Here is a 20,351-nt window from a genome sequence, read left to right as displayed (position 1 = left end):
ATCATCTCGAGTGGGCTGTAATCGTCGCGGAGTGTTTTATTGGCCGCGCGTGATCGGGATGGCTGATGCGTGGTAGAATACGACGTCTTTCGGATTTTAGCCTTTATCTTTCACTTTCATCGAATTATTAAATCATGCGCTATTAAAGATCCTAGCGGAGACAACATTCGTACCTCATTACCCCGCACAGCACCAAAAAAATCCAAGCAAAACTCCCTTTTGCTCGCGTAGCAGAAAGAGTGATAGAAGAGGTAGAGGGCCATTGTGTTCTCCTCCTCGAGTCTCGCGTAAAGCAGAGTCGCGACGCGCGCCATCTTGCCCGATATTGATCGCGCGCACGTCAGCAGTTTCCTCGCTTCGCTTTCTCGAGCTCGCCCGCGCTGATGCTCTTCCTCCCGCAGTCGTGCAGTACTATAACTGCTGCTCTCTCGAGTTCCTGTACCTATACGCACGTAAGCGTCTGAGCGTTTGTTCTCGCGAGGAGAAATTTCGACGTGGCTCTTTTGTGCAGCCGGAATTTTTGCTTGGCTGACTGGAGCCCGTTCTTATCCTACTTACTTTGCAACATCAAACAAACTTTTCCTGTAGAAACCGGAGCTTCCAGAAGGTGACAGTATAGCTTATTCGGAGTTTCAAATTGCCTAAAATGTATACAGCTCGATGGCAAGGAGAGGCATTGTGCGAATCCTCCGTTCGTATAATATAGGTTCCCTCGGCGCCTTTATCTCCTCTTGCCCCTTTGTACACATCTTCCTGTCGGTGGCACACAATCGCCTGTCCCCTGGGGAGTCTGCGGGCGAGGGAGGAGCGAGCATCTTCAAAATGGCGCCCGACTACCGCGTTACGCGATCTTTTATTCGGTCCTTTCTCGCTCTCGTACAGCTATATAGCCCGTACACATATCCGCGACGGTCTCTCTATACGTGTATAGAAGGGGCTTATATCGCCGCGGCGTGATGGAACAATGCTTTCTCCTCGCGATAAGATGGAGCGGAGGGAGGGAGAGATTCCGATTCCGAGGCGATTCTTCTCGAGCGTGTATGTGTTTGCCAAAGAGAGAGAGAGAGAGAGAGAGAGAGAGAGAGAGAGGGAGAGAAAGAGTGAGGGCTTTAATGCCCTGCCTTTTGTACGTCTCGTTGTTTTTTTCCGAGTTCCATGTATTCAGGGGATTTGCATATATGGCTACTGCCTTGCCAGTCCGCGTGGGTACGCGGTGTATACGTGGAGAGAGGCGTGGACTCGGCTCGCTCTTAGAGCGAACTTTCTTTTGCGGGATTGCGCGCGCGAGTGCATGTTCTCGAGAGGCGGAGGAGAGCCTCTTTGTCGAGGAAACTTTGCACAACATATTGCGCTTGTATATAACAGCTCACCACGAACCGTCATTTGTCTGTTTCTCCGGCAGGTATGGTTCCAGAACGCGCGAGCCAAGTGGCGACGCATGGTGCTGAAGCAGGAAGGCAAGTCGGACAAGTGCGGCGGCGTCGGGGGTCCAGGTCTGGGTCCCGGCGGCCACGATTCCGGCAGCCTCAGCGAGCTCGAGTTGTACGGCAGCAGTGCCGGCAGTCAAGGCGGCCCCATGAGTCCCGGCTTCGTTCTTGGCGGACCTCACAGTCCAGCCTCGCTGGGCTCGCTCGACTGCGCGTGATCGGAGCTCTTCTGGAAGAGAATGAGGACGATGCCGACGGGACCCGTGTGAGTCTGCGAGGCGACGGCAAGTGCGAGACGACGTCGTCGAGTTGTCGGAAATTCGGAAATTCGTTTTTTAGCATTTTCAGCGGGATTGTGATCGGACACACTTTGTATACGTTCTCTGTTGGAGAAAAATCGGAGAATTCTTCTCCAGAGAGACACTGCCACTGGCACCTACTGTAGTAAATTAAATTTTGAGCGCGACGAGTTGTGATAGCTGTATGGAACATGAAGAATAGAAAGTAATAATATAAAATTGGTATACGCTCATAGGGGTTCATTGCGACAGCGAGAACTTGGGTTACAGAAAGACCAAAATCTTTAGTTCTAGAAACTGATTGCACAATGGTCGTCGGTGTGGTTGTGGTTTATAAAAGAGTTGACGTTTCAGCTGATGGAACTGAACATTTTGGTCGCAGCATTTTGTTGGCATTGTCTAGAGTTTTCTCTCGGACTACTTCGAAGCGTTAATCCGGGGTCGCGTGTAACGCGGTTTCGTCGTGACGATCCCGGTGATGTTTGCATCCCTCGAAAAAATGCTTGAATCCATCGATATTAAACGTACTATACTGGAGTAAGAATATGTTAATGTACTATATATAAGCGTTTTCGAAACATTCAGATATTTTTTTTTTAATCGAAACCATCGATTCAATTTCCTACTCGACCGAACCAGTGAAAATCGATTCTCAGTCCCGCAAGCATCGTCGGGAATCGCAAGAGCGGTCGCGATAACACAACTGCCGGATCGTCGCGCCGTGTAAAAAGGTTAACCTCCGAGGCATTGTACTATATATATTATATATATATAAATTTTAACCGACAGATGCGAGTGGTGTCGACGTCAGGTCGAGTGTATTTATTACTCCGAGGCACGGACTAGGTGTTTAAAAAAAAAAGTATATAAGGATTAAGCGTGTACAAAGAAAAATGACTTTATATATATATATATATATATATATATATATATATATATATATATATATATATATATATATATATATATATATAGCGCCGAGATTGTGTGTAATGGTCGCGTACAAGGCTTCTGAGCTTCCGCAAACCGAGGCGGTTCTCAAAGAGACGACGTTCTGCGGTGGTTGAGAAGCTGCCCTACATGAGATCTGTAATTATAGAATTATTTTCAAGTGAAATTATATTTATGACGAAGTAATGATCGGCTTATGCGCGCGCGTCACCGAACCGATCGTTCGAATAACTGCAGGTACGAGTGTATCAAAAGTATATGGGATATCTCATTGTGACCCTATGGCGCAGTATCGTTCGGTGACACGCGCGCGATGCCGTGGCGTAAATTGTACATATAGACAAGTGTAACGAACAAGATAATTAATAATAAACAAACAACAAAGCGTAAACATATGGTGAATTGACGGAGGCGATGAAGTAACTACGTTCCTCTCGACTCGACTAGCGCACTCTTTGATAGCGAGACCGAATAATAAGGAATCTTATAGCGCTATCCCGTTCTAGTGAAGGTAAACCGGCAATTAAGATGTACAATTTTACTTTCCTCTTATCTCTCTCTTACTGTGTTTCACGTCATACATTCTTCAGCTGTCATCGTGTATATCGATTCTACACACTGGCTTCTGCGAGATGTCTCGCAGGCCGCAACTATGTTCCGTCTCTTCCCCGTCTCTACTTTTTATTTTTCATCGAATATATTTTCACAACCGTATAAACATCACTGTGTACTTATTTATATCCACTGCCAAGAATACGATCCCACACTGTGTAAGTATAAGCAAGGCTTGTTTGTATATATCCATGTAATAATTCCACGCGGCATATTTGCAACGAACTTTCTTATCATTCCAGAAAGATTGCTCGTCATCTCACGCATCCTGCAGCAACCAATCAAAATTTCATCTCCCGAATGCCACCTCGTTAAGGCTCCTATCTCTCAAGCACACGGCTCTCCCGCTCCACTTACACAATCCACAGCTACGCTCAGCGTATAGTATGAAATATCCTCTCGGTCGCGCTATGAATTTTCCCATACGTGTCCCGGCGATTTCTTTTTCCCATTTCCAGCCTCCCGGAGAAAACGAAATATCCACAAAGGTAAAACGAGTCACCGGGGCAAAAAGCAGCAGCGCGGCAATTAATCTTTCACTCGAACAGAGAGAGAGACAAGCTACGGCAACTGAACTGCGCAGCTAAATGCCTCGACGGCCGTGCGCAAGGAAGAAAAAATGGCGTGTGTACGCGCGCGCACACAGGCACGAGCTCCTTTTTGACAAGTGGAGCGAGAGTGGGATATGCGCACTGAAACGGACCTTTGATGTCGCTGCAGCGAGCCCCGATATGTTTGCACACTCGAGAGGGCTCGGCTATCTCGTTAGGTATATCGGACCTCGTTGCAGTCGGGGAAAATATAAGCTCGCATGATCGGATGAGTTGATCGAGCCGTTTTTTGGTTCGCTCGCTTTTGCCGATGGTACAAAGCGACTTTTTTTATTGACAAGTAGAAGCTTCGAATTATGTTTTTGTAAGTCGGGGTTATCGAGCGCAATCAATAAAAAAATACATTGCACTTCATACAGATAACTTTTTTTTCTAATTAGAGACGTGTACTTCAGCGCTGTAAGCAGGTCTTTGTGTGCGAGCGGAACTTCAAATGCACTCGTAAAGTTTTCTAGTGCGTATTTCCAAAGTGCTTCAGCCACTCGTGGTCTCAACGAGCGAAATCCGTAACTTCATCCTCCGCGCATAGTCTCCGCAAAAACTTCGTTACCGCTGAGGAGTATCGGAAACCTATAATGAACGACAAAACTTGGACTTGCTTATTAGTTTTAAAACGACCGCGTTTCGCGAGACTGAGAGATCGCGAAGGACGTGGGAGCTTCTTGAGGGAGTTCGTAGCTACAGGGCATATAAAATGGTCGTCGAAAATTCAATCGAAACGTTTTCTAGTTCGTTTCTAGAGCAACCGGATTTCACGTTTACGAAACAACCTGCATGGACTCACATTTCGGTTCCTCGTCATTTTTCATTCTCCCACATCGCTTCCTCCACGGTCACCTCATCCATCCTTCACCGTTTCGTATTATACACGTATAACGTATCTGTATCCTGAAAACAATCCTCCTCGGCCGAAGAAATCCGGTAGACCAAAAGTATCAGACACAGAGAGAGAGAGAGAGAGAGAGAGAGAGAGAGAGAGAGAGAGAGAGAGAGATAGCTGCTTATCTCAGCGTCACAATACCATCTTCTCCGTCTGTATCGTTTTCCGTTCGCATAGGCCAACTACTTACTCTCGAAGCCGATCAGGCGTATACTGACTCCAACAGCAGATCTTTCCCGCGATAGCGCTCGTGTCTGTATGTATATACATATATGTATGTGGATGCCGAGATGTCGATAACGCAGATGATCGATGCGCGCGCGCAGGCGACGACAGCGTTTCTTGGCGACACGACTTTTTTCCCTTGGGGTGTCCCTCGCTTGCGTCGTCGTCGTTGTCCTGTTTAGTCTCGTCCGCTTTCTCCGGGGAAGAGAGAGAGAGAGAGAGAGAGAGAGAGAGAGAGAGAGAGAGAGAGAGAGAGAGAGAGATAATGCGGAACAACGGGACCTTGCCAGAAGGCTCGTGGGAGAGTGAGGATGAGGCAGGCGCGAAGTTTCACGATCACGGGAGATTAGTTTCGGCTAGGGAACAGGTGATCGCGTAGGTGTGGAGCTGTGGTCCTGAGAACGATATTCTTTTTTGTCTTGTCGTTTTCTTCATCAAGTATACTCTGACGACAGCAGCACTATGCGCTCTTCCAAAACTTTCTCGCTTCAAGACGGAGCCTCTGTGTACGAAAGTCTGAATAGCATAAATCTAAAAGAAAGTCTCATATAAATGTACTAAGAGCACCAAGTGGCAGCGGCAGTGCGCGAACAAGGCCGCGTCGAAAGGGTGAAAGAGGAAACGAGGCTGGCTTTCGCCAGTGCTTGCACTTGTGCGCCGCTCTGCCGTGAATTTATCGTCATCTCTGTCTCTCCGGAGAGCGAAGAGACGGTCGTGATTGTCAAACAGCATCCGAGCATGAACGAAACGTTGACACGCCACGCGCTGCAGAGATTATCTCTTCCTTCTCTGCTCTCCGTCGTGTTTCTGACCTCAAAAAAGGGGAAAAAAACGAGAGTCGTCGCGACTTCTTCCTCCTATCGGGTTTTACTGTCTCGTCGTGGAGTCGGGGATCCCCTGGGCCATCAAATATTCACGCAACGGATACAGACGGTGTCGATCGACACTCGTTTCGCGTATCGATTCTGAATCGCCTCCGTTTGAATATACGTTTTTAGAAGCGACTTTAACAAAGAGTAAGCGCACAAGTATATTTACGTAAATAGCCGGGCGGGGAAAAAAGAGAAAGCGCTCATTATGGTTTCCCACTTTTGAGCCAATTCTTTCCCCCTTTTTCGGCGCGAATGAGCCTCGCCGCCGACGGCCTCGTCTTATTTTGTCGCCGCTCTTGCGCTAGAGGGTGACAAACAGCCCTGGATTCCAGAAATTCGCTACGAGCTGCGCGGTGTGTAGTAACACAGCGGCGGCGCACATTGCTCCGATTTAGACTGCGCGAGAGGGGATCGAGCTTCTTGTTCGAGGAAATGTTGCTTTGTTTTATTAGCGGTGATAAAAAAGTCGGGTATAGCACCGCGCTGCTATGCTAAAGTCTCCTTTCAGTTTTATTGGTGTTCTTTATTTTCTTGTCAAACGTTTGAGGTGAAAAAATTTGATGTTGAAAATATGAGAGAAAATTTTAGTGATGTCATTGAACATACATCTTTGAATTATTGTATTTTCTGGAATTTTAACTGGAATACCGCTACATGAATTACCAAATTTAGTAGTTTACGCTTTATTTTTCAATGAAAATCGGACAGACGGAACAAGATAGTATTAGACTGACATCTCTTCTCAAATCACAGTCTGTAGGCCGAGTCTAGATAGACCAAAACTGCCTTTTTAAACCTGCTTGATGGACCACTCATGCTATAACTGCAACCGAGTTTCAAATAGTATATATTGTGTCGCAATGCAAACTCCATACTCGGTCTGGAGTATTATTTTCTGTAACGCGCGAACGTATTTCCGTGTTTTTTCGAATACGACGAAAAGCGGGCAAAAAAACATTTTTGTATGAAGAACGTGAAAATCGTTCGTGTGTTACAAAACATCTTTTGGATGCTAGCTTTTTTTATCACGCTTTGACAGCCCCTGATCCGTGATTTCGATAGAAACGGAGGTTCATACTAATTCCTAAAATATCATAATCCACAAAGCTAAAACGACTCCATCGCGTGTCATCAGCGGACGAGCATCTATGTGTGTGTATATATACAGGGTGAGTCATTTTAATCTTTAATCTCAATTATCTCGTTGGCAAAGCATGCCAGCGAAAAAAGTTTCGGGTAAAAGTTTTAGGATTTTTCCCTGGCTATCTGATGATGACCTTAACAATGTCATTAAGCATGACCTTCAAGGTCATTTGAAGGTCAAGTCGATTTTTTGAAATAGAAACCCCTTCTTTTGGCACCAGAAATGGAAAGAGCGGGAAATTTTACGTTCGAACATGTGATTTTGGAAACAAATCATCTTTTGTGCGGAAATTACCTTTGACATCAGCCGAACCCAGGATGCACCATCGAGGAGGTTGTCAAAAGGATTTATTGACCTTGAAATGCCCTTGAAGATCCTGTTTAACGACAGGGTCAAGATGACCATTCGTCAGCCGGGGAGAAAACTGAAAACTTTTGTGGGTAACATTTTCTCCTTGAATGCATTCGAGTTCAGCTAACCAGTTGTACTGTTATCGGCATGACCAATGACCTTGACCATTGAATTCAAGGTCAAGGCAAGGTCATATTCAAACGTAAAATTCCCCGCTCTTTCCGTTTCTGGTGCCAAAAGTAGGGGTTTCTATTTGAAAAAATCGGCTTGACCTTCAAATGACCTTGAAGGTCACGCTCAATGACATTGTCAAGGTCATCATCAGATAGCCAGGGAAAAATCCTAAAACTTTTACCCGAAACTTTTTTCGCTGGCATGCTTTGCCAACGAGATAATTGAGATTAAAGATTAAAATGACTCACCCTGTATATATATATACATATTATAAGCGGCGCGCGCGAATCCGGGGCGGACAGAATTCAAATTAATTGACGCGCTGCGCTCGTTGATCGGAGGGAGGCAAGACTCATGGCCCGTTAATTGTCAGATTATGGGGCGGACGCGCGCTCGTTAGTCCTCGCACGACGAGCGTGTACACGCGTTTCTCGCTTCCGCGTATGCATGTGCGCTTTGAAGCTCTCTCTCGCCCGACAAGACGCCAACCTCGCGCTAGCTTTATAGCTCTTCGATTCTTTCCATACTATTTCCGATGCTTGTATTGTTTCGTTTTTCTAATTGCACTTTTCTCCGCTTCTACTACGATGCCTTTGCTGCCGAATTCTGTTGCAGTAAAAACTTTTCCATTCGTTAGTCGCAGTCCCTCGCGTAACAAGCTCCCGGTACAGCTGCGCGGACTCGCGACCTTTATCCTCCGGAATTTAGCCATTGGTGCGCGTACGCGCAAATTCGCCCAGCAGTGGCGCATAATCCGGCAATTTTTTCGAGCCGCGCGCGTTATCATTGCGCAATTAGCGAGCGCGTTGATGAACACGATGCCCCTCGATAACTGGCTTCGGCTTAATTAAGAGAGCCGACGAGCACATGTGTAACGCTGTCTCTCTCGCTCGCTCGCGGTCGCGAAAACGAGGTAACGGCTGGGAGTTTGCATGTTGCTCTTCTCTGTTTTATTTTTTTAATTAAGGCTTTTACACGCGACTAGTGCTTACGCGCTTTTTGCGTTCGGTGTACAAATTGTGTGCTGCGCCGGGGAGTTTGGTAAGCTGGTTTTGTTTTCGGCGCGGGTACACACTATGCACTGGGGTGTTTTTAATTTTTGTTGTTTTTTTCCTGTTGACAGGTGCGACTGGAGAAACTCGACGCGTCCGACGACTAAGCACATAAAGCTATGCTAATTTTTCGACGCAAGTGCCCACACCTCTATGTCCCGCGAGCGCAAACTGGCTTAATTACTCTACCGAGAAGCGCTGCACTCCTTGCTCTCTTTTACGACTCATCAGCGGAGAAGCGCCATGACGTCCTTGTTGCGTCATCCTCCTGTTCAGCAGCATACGAACGATTCAAGCCCAACTTCCACTAAATCCTACTGCTGTACATACATTTTCAAACACTGCATAACCATGAATCAAGCGCACACCCACATGACATGTGAGCGTCAAAGCCAATCCTTTCATCTTTCAAACAGTTCGCTGCACAGCCGGCGCACGACCTAATCACCGTTACATCGAAAAGCGAATTCAGCGAATCATTATAGCGAAGCATTATTATATCCACTCGCTTTTCGGGCTTTCCTCGCAGCATATAAAGCTCTCGCTGGCGCGCGCGTAATGAGTTTCGCGAGAGGGATGATTTACACGCGGCGCTCGGCTAATCTGCATTTGTTTATTTATTTAGACGCGCGTGGCCGACTCTCTCTCACTCTCGCTCACTCGCTCGACTCGATCGGCATGATTTAGGGTCTCCGATGCACTCTTTCTCGAGGCCGTTGCTCGCGATTTATAGCCTCTTATACCCTCTGTGTTCGCTCGTTCTCTTCCTTCTCCTCCGCCTCTTCTTATTCCTCTGCTTCTTTTCGTTTGCGCGCGCGCGCGAGCTGCGCAAAGCCGAGCACACTTTGTTACGTCTCTCTTTTGACTCATTTGTTTTCAGGTGTTTATTAAGCCCATCTTTTGAGCGGGATCGGTGCGCTGGACTGTGTTTTGCGTGGATTGGCCGGTCTTTCAATTTGAGAGACCGGAAAAATATATGATGCCCCACCGGATGCGGTTATTATTGGAGGAGTTGGTTTTTTTTTGGTGGTGTGGGTGAATGCGCAGAGGCTGATAGCTCGGGCGTTCTATGAATATATTATATTGAATCGATGAATACGCTAATTCGATGCGAGGAACAATGTCGAGCGTTTCTCTTTTGAATTCGGGATACACCGCGAGCTGCGTAGTATTGAGTTATTGGTTTTTCAACTCCGCGATTTTGTGATTTATACACGGATTGAAGAAAGTTTTATTTTTCTTCCATGCATAAGCCTGCAATATACTATTATTTTACCTGTAAGCCATAGAATCATCTAGCTGCGTAATTGCCACATCTCAGCGAGCTTTTATAAAAACCGCATCGACAACAAAACCGCGCGCAATCCGAAATTTTTCTCACAATCAGTTCAGCGCAGGTGTACGTGCAGCGCAGCCTCTCTCTAGAGCCGTCCGCACGCGCTTATTGTGCAACAGCAGCTCGGCGACAGCCGGGTATAAATTACGGCCCAATCAGATGGCGAAAAATCCCGGCGAATCAATTGATTACGCGCACTCGCATACCTCCGCCCCTCTCTCTTGAGGCAAAACGAAGCCGAAAAAAGGGAGAAACGAGATTATTCAGCGTTAATCCGAGTGCGCTTACGCTCATATATAGGTATACATGGAGAGAGGGAGAGAGAGAGACTACTCTCGGGCTTATTTAATCAAGCACGACGCCGCGCGTAAATCTAGTCCGAAGACAAGCCGACGATGCTCTTCCGGCCCCACACGCGTACTTTCTCGAATAAGAAAGAGAAGGAGAGATTGGCAGTACAATGGCGGCTCTCTCTCTCTCTCTCTCTCTCTCTCTCTCTCTCTCTCTCTGTTTCCCTTCTGCAGCTACACTATATGCAGCAGTGCAGCTCCTTGAAATAGCTTCCTGTTTTTTTTCCAGCGTCGTCGACAACGACGTCGAAACGCGTTTGCGTAAGCCTCGCCATTAATTTCTACGCGAGCATTAATTTTACTCCGGGCTTTCTGGGGTTGCAGTGTCACGTAGCTGCGAGTGCGTGTTGTTGTCATTCGAAGCTGGAGGCAGCAGGTGTGATGAAGAAGCAATTTGTTATAAAAAATTCGAGCATGAAAATTTTAAACATACTAGACCTCTCAACTAATAACCTTAATACCTAGGGTTATTCTCGACGCCACCCTCACTTCTTATCAATCTTCCCCCAGCTCCGAGCCACATACTGCCCCGCCAAGTTCCCGGTCCCTTTTAACAAGTCTCCAGTAATAATAAGCTCCCACATCGCAGTCTTGCAGCACTTCTCCGCAGTCAATATCTCAATCATCTCCACCTCCTCCTCATGCATACATGACATACATACACGTATCCCAATAACGATGCGCCGGCGTGACTGTTGTCTCGCCTCCTCGTCCCATTCTCTCGGGTGGTCCTCGTGCGCGCGCACACGATCTATTATACGAACGCATTCCCCGTTACGCGTCGTTTGCCGAAAAGGATCCGCGATCGGATGTAGGCGCGACGCCAGGGATCCTAACGAGTAATGACATGCAAGAGGAACGACAACTGCCTGGCGCTACATCTGGAGACCATCGGGCTGCGCTTTTGGGGAAGGGAGAGGCCAGTCGTTGCTTGGAATTTGAATTAGAATTTGCGCGGTTCTTTGGAGATGGTTTTTGCTTTTATTTTGTTTATTATCCGCCGCTGGGAGGTCTGAGATTGGGGAAAAGGGTGGTGAATTATTGCGTTATTATTTAGAGCGATTTGCCTTTTTTGTTTGAGATTTTTTTAACGTGGCTATCCTTTTTTTTTGTTGCAGTTACGAATGGAGTCTAGTGTGTAAGTAATGGTTGATTTTAAGAGTAGCATGCGAAAAAAAGACTTGACTTATAAATCATCGGAATGAGAAGGTAAGGAATAAGCTATAAATTAAAATATTTGTCTAAATATTTGTATGGCAATTGTGAAATCTACAATAGGCTAAACGATACACAGCCAATTATACAGCGATTAAAATTAACGTTTTATTTGATAGCCGAAATCACGAGCGATCTCGGCATCATCAAAACCTATAATGATACCGTTTCTAGCATTTTTTGCCCTCCCATAGACTATAAAATTGTCTGTCTCGAGACAAAGTAAACCTCTTTGATCTAGATGACCGTACAAGACAGAGCGGCAGTCTCCTCCCCATAAAGTCAAAACATTTAAATTTTCCGTTCTCCGCCGTCCGAACGCGTCCACAAAGCGATACCATAAATTACCCAGTAACTATTATTTACGCACAGTTCCCGAAAGCGCCAGCGCCGTCAGACAATGTATGCACGAGAAATTAGCCTAATCAACCCCCGAATTCATTAAAAAATCATTATTCACCCGAGCGAGAAACGCCGTTCCCGGGAAGTCGTAAAACATTATTTATCGCGCCGCGTCGAAATCTCGAAATCCGCGCTCTTTTCGCGCCGGCGATAAAAACCACAGGAGAAAAAAAGAATAGTATACCCGCACACAGACACAGGCACACACAAGGGATCGGCAACAACAAATCGCAAAAACGACCAAATCCGCGCGCGGCGCGAACGTATACGCGAAAGAGGGTCGGTCATAATTCAAGCGAATCGTAAATCTCGAATCGCGAACGAGCTCGTTCTCGGCTGGCTGTTGTGTGTCTCTCTTCCTTTTTTGGCCTCTTATTTTTTCGAGGGAGGCTGCGCGGAGAGGCAGGCGTATAAGTGCGAGATCGGCGGGCACGTGGGTGGTGGCGATCATCGTCTGCTGTGTGAGCCTCGGGCCCACGCGAGTTCAGGACGAGGTTATGCTGCTGCTACTATTGCGGCGGTGATGCTTGTTTTAGAGAGCAGTTTGTTCGGGTTGAGGTCGTCTGCGATACGGGGGTGGATGAATCTTCAATCCTGAATGAAAGAAGGTAATGAATTTTGTTTATTTTATTATTAATTATTTATCATTTTGTTTATTGCGTTAGAATATTTTTAATGACTATAAGCAATAGTATAATTGCAGACACTACACTGATCATTTGTATTAAAAAATACCGCTAGTCTAACCTGAACTTAATAATACAAAACTACTTGAATATCTATATACTATACAAATAGTTTTGCATTGGTCCTCTTCCTACGGCTTAAGGGAAATAATGCAAACACACCCGTCCCCGCAAAAGTCGGAGATCTAAACGAAAGAGCATTATCTTGTCGTGAGTCTCTTAGGTATAGCGATAAACAGCTCATTTTGCTCGTTTCCTTTGTCGTTGCAAAGACCTTCTTACACGGGAGAAAAACGATGCAACTCACAAGCTATGACAAGTGGGTGGCTTCGAACACACTTTCGATGAACACAGCGTCGAGTGATAAATTCTCGGGTCTATAAATAACAAGTCAGCGGATTTAACGTTCCACGCGCAGTTTGATTAATTTTGAAGAGTTGCGTAGACAATTCATAAGAGAGTTAAATTAAAATGATTCAGAGTACAAATTGAGACGTGTAGAGCAACACTCATTCGTAGTGTACGTTTATCAATCTTTTCTTTGCGGTTACAGCTTGTGTTACATAGTCTACCGAATACGAAGCAATACCAGTCATTTTGTAACTATTTTATCCAACATTTTTTTTTTTGTCAAATATTTTGTGCACTGGAATAAAACTGTTCCGTCGATTAAGAACCTTACTACATCCAGTTGAAAAGAAAAAGAAAAAAAACAATGAGATCTACCCAAAGTATACCGCTAACCAAAATTATCAGCTAAAATAAATTCCCTCATAAAACTATATAAGCTCGACTCCCCGTGGGCTCTTCGATCCGTCGGCTGCGCATTATCGAGCCGGCGAACCGCGGAAAAATCACGGCTCGATTGATTCAGGGCTGAGTCGCTGCTGCAGTCGCCGGGCGAGAATCTCACCTGCGGGGTGGCCTCGAAAGAGCGGCTCACCGCGGGGCGCACGTCAGCTTGCGAAGCTCTTAATAGTTCGTTATTTACACGGCCAGGCCAGACGGCGCCGCCGTCCACGAGGATGCATCGTAATCGATTTCGAGTGTTCCATGTTTTTTTGATATGGGCTACACATAGGTAACGGTTCGTCGGCTCGTTGATGATGCCGATTTTGGTATCATGGGGAAGTTGTGTTTCGAAGTGTTTTTGTAGGTGGTTGCGGACTTTCATTAAGGTGATTATATTTGACAGAAAATCTAATTCATTCATTTTTATCATGGGGTGTCCCGAAACACATATGCAATATTTATTTATTTCCCAATTTATATCATATATTATTTTACCGAATAATCGCACCCACTACAGAAAGGAAGTTCCCCACAAAACCGTCCACCCCACGGTTTAAGTATACGACAAACACTTACTATACTCGAGAGCCTGACACCCTCGGCAGAAAAAAACTCAGTTTTTTACTAAAAACCTCCAAACGAACGTTCCACTCCTCAGTGGCCGTCTAACCGACGTAAGATTGATGTCGCCCGCGGGTTCTACCTGCGCACCAACAGTAGATCTCAAAAGAAGCAGTAGTAGCGCAAAGCCGGCGAAAAAACATCCATCTAGTAGCACTGCTGGTCCGCCCACTTGGGTAGTGTTTTCGGCTGCATATCCTGGGCGCGGGTGGTGTCGTGTGTCAAAGGTTCGGCGCGAGATTCGAAATGCGCGCGCGGCCACGGCGGCGTCGCGCCGGCGCCAGGGGCCGGACCGACACGCGATCCCTTACGTTGCGTGCGAGAGGATGAGTTGAGACGTTTTCCTTGAGCCGCTTGTATGTGCGGGATGTGATGAGGGAGGTGTTTTGAGTATTATTGAAGGGCGATGCGGACCTGCGGTTGAGCCAGAGTGTAATTGAGATTTGTGTGCGGTTGGATATAAGGATTTTTTTTGCTACACAGTTTGACGAGTTTTTTGAAAAAATTTGTCGCAAGTCGAATAAAATCATTATCACTCAACTCGACCCATCGACCCTCTTTGAATCCGCGACAATCACATCTCTGGAGTCCACTCTACCGCATTCTCGACAGAGCACCGCCTAAACCCACAAGCCGCAGAACTCCTCAACCGCTAATCTCTAGCGAAATTCGGGAACCTCTGTGTACACACTCGCTGCCACCGCCGCCGCCGCAGCTTCCGGCTTCGCGTAGCTCCGCGTGATAAATGCGCCTTCTCACGAAGGCTTGAAAATAGCTCGAATTCTGAGACACGCCCCGAGCGCGAACTGCTGCACGCGTCATTAGCCCGCGGCGTGCGGCGGTGCAGGCGGCGCAGGAAAGAGAGCCGAGCGAGATGTCATCCATCTGCGGATGGTCGAATGCGACTCTTTGGAGATCGTTAGTTTTTAAATGCTGCCTGCGGAGATTTATAATTGTTTATTATTAGAACGAGTGCGCGAGCCGGGCTCCGTTTTAAGTCAGGATTTATTGTTGTGGGAAGAAAATTCATAGATGAATTGCGCACTCATTTGGGATTTGATAACGAGCTTTTTTCTATAGAGACGGGATAAGATATGAATTACAAAAACGTCGGTTTATTCAGATACAAATAATCGCATGATCATTTGAAAAGAAAATATCTTTTCAATGGAATTTTTTTCGCTAAGTAGGTGTAAGTACCGTTCTAAGCTATTCTGAAAAAAGGAGAAGAAATAGTATAGGTGTTGATATAGGTATATGATACAATTGAAGTAGGCTTTTCAAATCACCGCAAAAAACTCACCTTTGAAAAACCACCCATGCATTTAGATTCTGGTTTTGATACAAATCCACGCACAGAAAATAGAGCGTAAAAAAGAGGAAGGAAAAAAGAAGCGACGGAGAGAAAAAGCTGACGACAAAGATCTCGAATTACAGGATATGTTTTTAGGAGCCCAAGTAGTCATCTCCGATTACGAAAGAGAGACGCCGCCGCCGCCGCCGCCGCGACTCGCACTCATTTTCACGCCTCAAAGGTGGTTGGTTTACTCTCAACCGTGGGTCAACACTCGGGGAACAAAAAATTTTTAATTCGAACAACACCGTGTAATTGAATAAGTGTATACGCCACAAAAAGCGCCTTTTTTACTGGCGCGTACTGTGTTGCGCGCTTGACTTTTTGCGGCGATGCTGTAATTTACATTTTTACACTCTGGGTTTTTATAACGGTACCGCAATTTTGTTCATACCCCTTATTATTCTTGGACCTCTATAAAAAGGTTTACTGAAAAATTCTGATTCTAAAACGCAAAGGAAAATTACGTCATTATCGCTGATATTGAGACATCATCGTCCGCATCATCCGTAGCATCACGACGTCCCGCTGAAATAGAGAGCTCAAGCTTGCTCAAGCTTTTCCGCAGCAGAGGCCCCGAGTCTCCGCTTTCAACAGCTGCATGCACTCGTCCGGCGAAAGGGTGTTCAATTATGTGCGGCATAAGATAGCCGATCGGCGACTAATGGGTGCGTTCGAGCGCATTGTACCTTGCGTGTTGTCAAAACTCGGCAGTGCATATGTGCCGTATTCGTGCCGGTATAGAGCCTGCGCAGGAGCAGGAGATAATCGCGCAGGTGCGTTCGATTCTAATAGGCGAGTTATCTATCTTGCCGAGCCTGTCTCTCTCGATTTCGCTCGCTGCGTGGTATATACTTGTACTTTGTTGCTGGATTTTTGCCGCGTGGTATGTGCGCTGGTTCGAAATGATGAGAACTGGTGCGTTCATAAACTGAATCGCTTTGTTTTTATTTCGTAATGACTACATTTTACTTATATAAAAAATTCCACATCATATTATATTTTAATCTTTATAGGATTGACAGAGCAACAGCGGCTATCAAACCCCAAAGAATTTCCAAATAATCATCGGTATTTCCCCAAAAAAATAATCCAAAACCTCCACCCCTGTAATCAGGAAAAAAGCCGCAAAACCGCCATCGCGACCGCGCGCACCTCTTCTGCACCTTGAACGCTTTCTCTCTCCCTCCCTCCCTTTTCTAGCCCATAAATTAGCATGGGCCATTGTTGCGCTCGCGACAATGCGGCAGCTCGCGCTAAATACAATGGAACTTGTTTTCCATCGAGAATATTTACGCTCGTGCGCAGACTTCGGAAAAAGAGCGAGAGCCGCCCGGAGAACAATGAGCGCGCGCGCACACACGCACGAGGGCCTATACGGCAAAAACGTTATACTTACGCGGTACGGAGAGGGGTACCCTTCGGGGCACCGCGAATATAATGCGAGCCGGACTCATTAGTGCGAAATCGGTCAGCACGGTCCTGGCCCCACTGTATGTGTGTGCTGTATGCTGCTACTGATGCTGCGCGGAGTAAGATGTATGGGGATTATATGGGAAGACGTGTATACGGCGGCGAGGAAAGTGGTGTGGGGTGTCGCGTGAGGCTGTGTAGATTCTCAAAAGGATGGGTAAAAATTGCAGCTTGTTTTGGGGCAGATTTTTTCTACAGCCACGGTAATTTCATTTTCGGCTAGAAAGTTTTAAGGTCGAGAGAACATCGCAATCATTAGAAATTAACAGTTTTCGCGACTATGGTATTGGGCAAGACTTTTATTTATTGAGTTCGCGTAACACACGTGCAGAACTGCGAGTAATTCGTATACTCTGTACAAAATTTGATACTACCAGCGAGCTTTTTTAATAATTAACTTCCCATTATCTAGCTCCGTTAGAATCATGTACATTTTACCTTCCATAATGATGAACGCAACGAGTAAGGGAGTGCACGATTTTGCAGAAAATAGAAATCCCAGAGTTAAAACTCAAAACATTCGCTCACAAGAGCCCGCCAACAACGAAACGCGTTTTGCACTTAATTTATATTCCGCCACTAAAATAAATTCTCGCCTGTCCTTAAGCCATACCTATATGTACACTCGTAGCTGCTGCACTTGTAAATTTGTGCAAACTGTATAAAAGGGGTCGCGCGCCCGCACTTAATTGGCGTGAAACGCACCTTGGGGTGATTTTCACGCGGTGCTGTATGCACATTCGAGCTCTGAGCTTTTCAGCCGCGCGAAAAGTGCATCGGCCCGAGCGCAAACTCGCTGCACAACACAGAGTGCCGCCCGCGCGCAAAGAAGAAGTAGGAGTCGGCGCTTATAGAATCGAGCGGGAGAGTTGAGAAGGCGCTGGAGAGTGGGAGATTCGTTACTTTTTTTAGTGTCGATAAAATTTGAAGTTTCAATTTGAAAAAATTTTCAATCCATATTCTTATGATGTTAGAACCGCTGTGGAACGAACGAATTAATTATCACTATGAAAATAACCCAAGAAAAATAGAGGGAAAACTAGCAAACAGCGAATAAACAAAGTTCGCCGAACAAAGACTACAAAAAGCTCGTAGCAATAAAGGAGTCTTGGGGTGGGGAGGCGGAGGGGCAGATAAAAACTAGAGTACATGAACAGACAGAGCAAAAGGGAAGAAGAAGAGCGAAGCAGCATCAGGGCAACAGCAGTAGCGCAGCAGCATAAAGAAAGAGCGAGACAGACAGACTCGAGCTTGCGAGAGTAAAAAAAAACGAGAAGCGAGAATATCGCACGCGCGGGGGGAGTTGCGTTTCACGTAACGAAGGTAATTTTATTCTCCTTGGCCCTGCGCGCAGAGCGCACAGCAAAGAGTAGACTCGTAGGCGAGTTTCCTCGACGAGTGGTGTGCCAGCCTCGGAAAGATAAGGGGGTAGAAACGAGCGAAGAGCAAACGAGCTCTCCCGAGCTCCACGAGCGGGGCGAAAGGACGACAAAGAGGGAAAGAAAAGAGGCCATTCTAACAACGGCCTGTGTCAAGTTTCGTTCCGTCGAGGAGAGGGATTTTTAAAATAACAAACTGTCGTTTCGCCCTACAAAGAAAGGAGGAGGAGAGGAGGAGGTACTGAGTGAGAAAGAGATGAAAAAATAGAGCTAACGATGTTGTCGGTCGCTGATGTCTTCGTTATGTATACGTTCGCGAGCTTTATTTAAGGGTTGGCGTGTTTGCATGTGCTTCACAGTCGTCGAGAGGCTTTCTCGCCGCCGCGGATTTTAATTTTAATTTGAATATCGAGAGAAATTTAATTAATGCGCGCGACGAGCCTTGAAACATACAACCCACGCGCAAAATACACTTTTCTGCGCGGGTGTGGAATACGTTCTCGGAGCTCTCGCGCTCGGAGAGAGAGAGAGAGAGAGAGAGAGAGAGAGAGAGAGAGAGAGAGAGAGAGATTAGATTAGATTAGATTAGATTAATTGCTCTTTATTTTTGTACATTTTGTTGTACATATAACAAATTATAGTATATTATAAAAAGAATAAAAATTTTGTGTAAGGGTGCTAGTGCGTGTGAAGAGTGTGTAATGGAATGAAGTGAAATGAGATGAATGAGAATGTGTGTATGTTTGTGCGATGTTTATGTGTTTTCCAAATTAAAGAAATAATTTTTGGCTGCTTGTTTGAAGTGTGATATGGATAGTGTGTCGCGAAGTTGAGATGGAAGGCTGTTCCAGAGGTAGGAGGCGCTGATGAAAAATGAATTCCTCAGCGTCTCCGTCTTGAAGGACGGGATGTCCAGTGGAGTCACCTCGCCCCTGACAGGCCTGAGTGCGACGTGGAAGTCAAAATAGGCTAGTAGATAAGCTGGTATTGAGGTGTTGAAAATTTTTCTAAGAAAACAGGCCATGAAGTACTTCCTACGTCCGGCGGTGGTGAGCCATTGCAACTCACGCCTGTAAGGGGAGATGTGCTCGTCCCTCTTTACACCATAGATGTATCGGATTCCCGTATTGACAAGCCTCTGCAGTTTTAAGTCAAGCTCTTGAGTCAGGTCGCAGTAAACAAGTGAGCAGTAGTCGATGAGGGGAAATAGGAGTGCTTGCACCAAATGTTGGCGCAACCTGAGGCTAGTGCTCTTCCGAAAGAAATATAGCCGATACATTAAAGAGTGAGCACGTTTACAAGTTTGTGTAACGTGCTCTTTCCACGTAAGTTTTGAGTCAAGCACCAGCCCCAGGTTGCGCACAGATGATTCAAAGTTGACCTGGGCCCCCCCTATATTTATATAGGTGTTAGCAGAGAGAGAGAGAGAGAGAGAGAGAGAGAGAGAGAGCAAGCTATTCTAGTCCATCGATAATTTTAGAAATCTCGAGCTATCGTCGTTATTAAAATAATTCATATAGGCGACGTCTTCTCTCTTCGCGCGACACTCGACACTTGAACGGAGACTCTTAGGTATAATAGACTCATCCGCGCACCACTTGTCGCTTGTATTTTACTTGGCTGGAGTTCAGCGCGAAACACAATACCCGCCTATCCGACGTTATCCGCCTATTAAATTCGACCTACAAAATGAATTCCCGTGTGATAATTTCATAATATGCGGAATACGCACAGAGGCGTCTCAGAGATTTTTCAAGAATAGCCAAACATCCTCATTCCTCACCTCGCTCGACCCACATCCAGCCGAGCGAACAATCGCGCGATATCATTTTCCCCCTCGAAACAATATGATACGTATACCTGTATATACTGGTAGTCGTTTTTCTGCAGTGTTTAAATCCTGACGCCCCGGCGATGGATATTCGCGTGTTTATATAAACAGCCAGTTAATCTCGGGTTACCTTTGTGTGCAGCGATGTGACGACTGCAGGGTTTTGGTTGTATGCGTACGCGCACGTGCTGCGCAGTGAACAGCCGCAGCCGCGAGATAGATACTTCGCTGGTCGTCTAATTGCGTATTCATGGGTGTAATGGGGTGTACCGCTGCGTGATGTGTGTGTACGCGCGACTTGATCAACTGATCCA

The 20,351-nt window shown here is 46.1% G+C and overlaps 1 protein-coding gene across 3 annotated transcripts in view; it reads left to right on the top strand.

Moving 5' to 3' along the window:
- LOC100114734 (protein apterous) overlaps nt 1-3,395 on the top strand; it is a 28,791-nt gene extending 25,396 nt beyond the window's left edge. For all 3 annotated transcript variants that reach the window (XM_016987274.2, XM_016987275.2, XM_016987273.2), the window contains exon 6: nt 1,403-3,395. In XM_016987274.2, the coding sequence (XP_016842763.1) occupies nt 1,403-1,645 (243 nt within the window). In that variant the 3' untranslated portion in view covers nt 1,646-3,395. The remainder of the gene's footprint in view (nt 1-1,402) is intronic.
- The last annotated feature ends 16,956 nt before the right edge of the window (nt 3,396-20,351 follow it).

This window comes from Nasonia vitripennis, chromosome 4, assembly GCF_009193385.2.
Source record: "Nasonia vitripennis strain AsymCx chromosome 4, Nvit_psr_1.1, whole genome shotgun sequence".
Lineage (NCBI taxonomy): Eukaryota > Metazoa > Arthropoda > Insecta > Hymenoptera > Pteromalidae > Nasonia > Nasonia vitripennis.
This window is presented reverse-complemented; position numbering and strand designations above follow the sequence as displayed.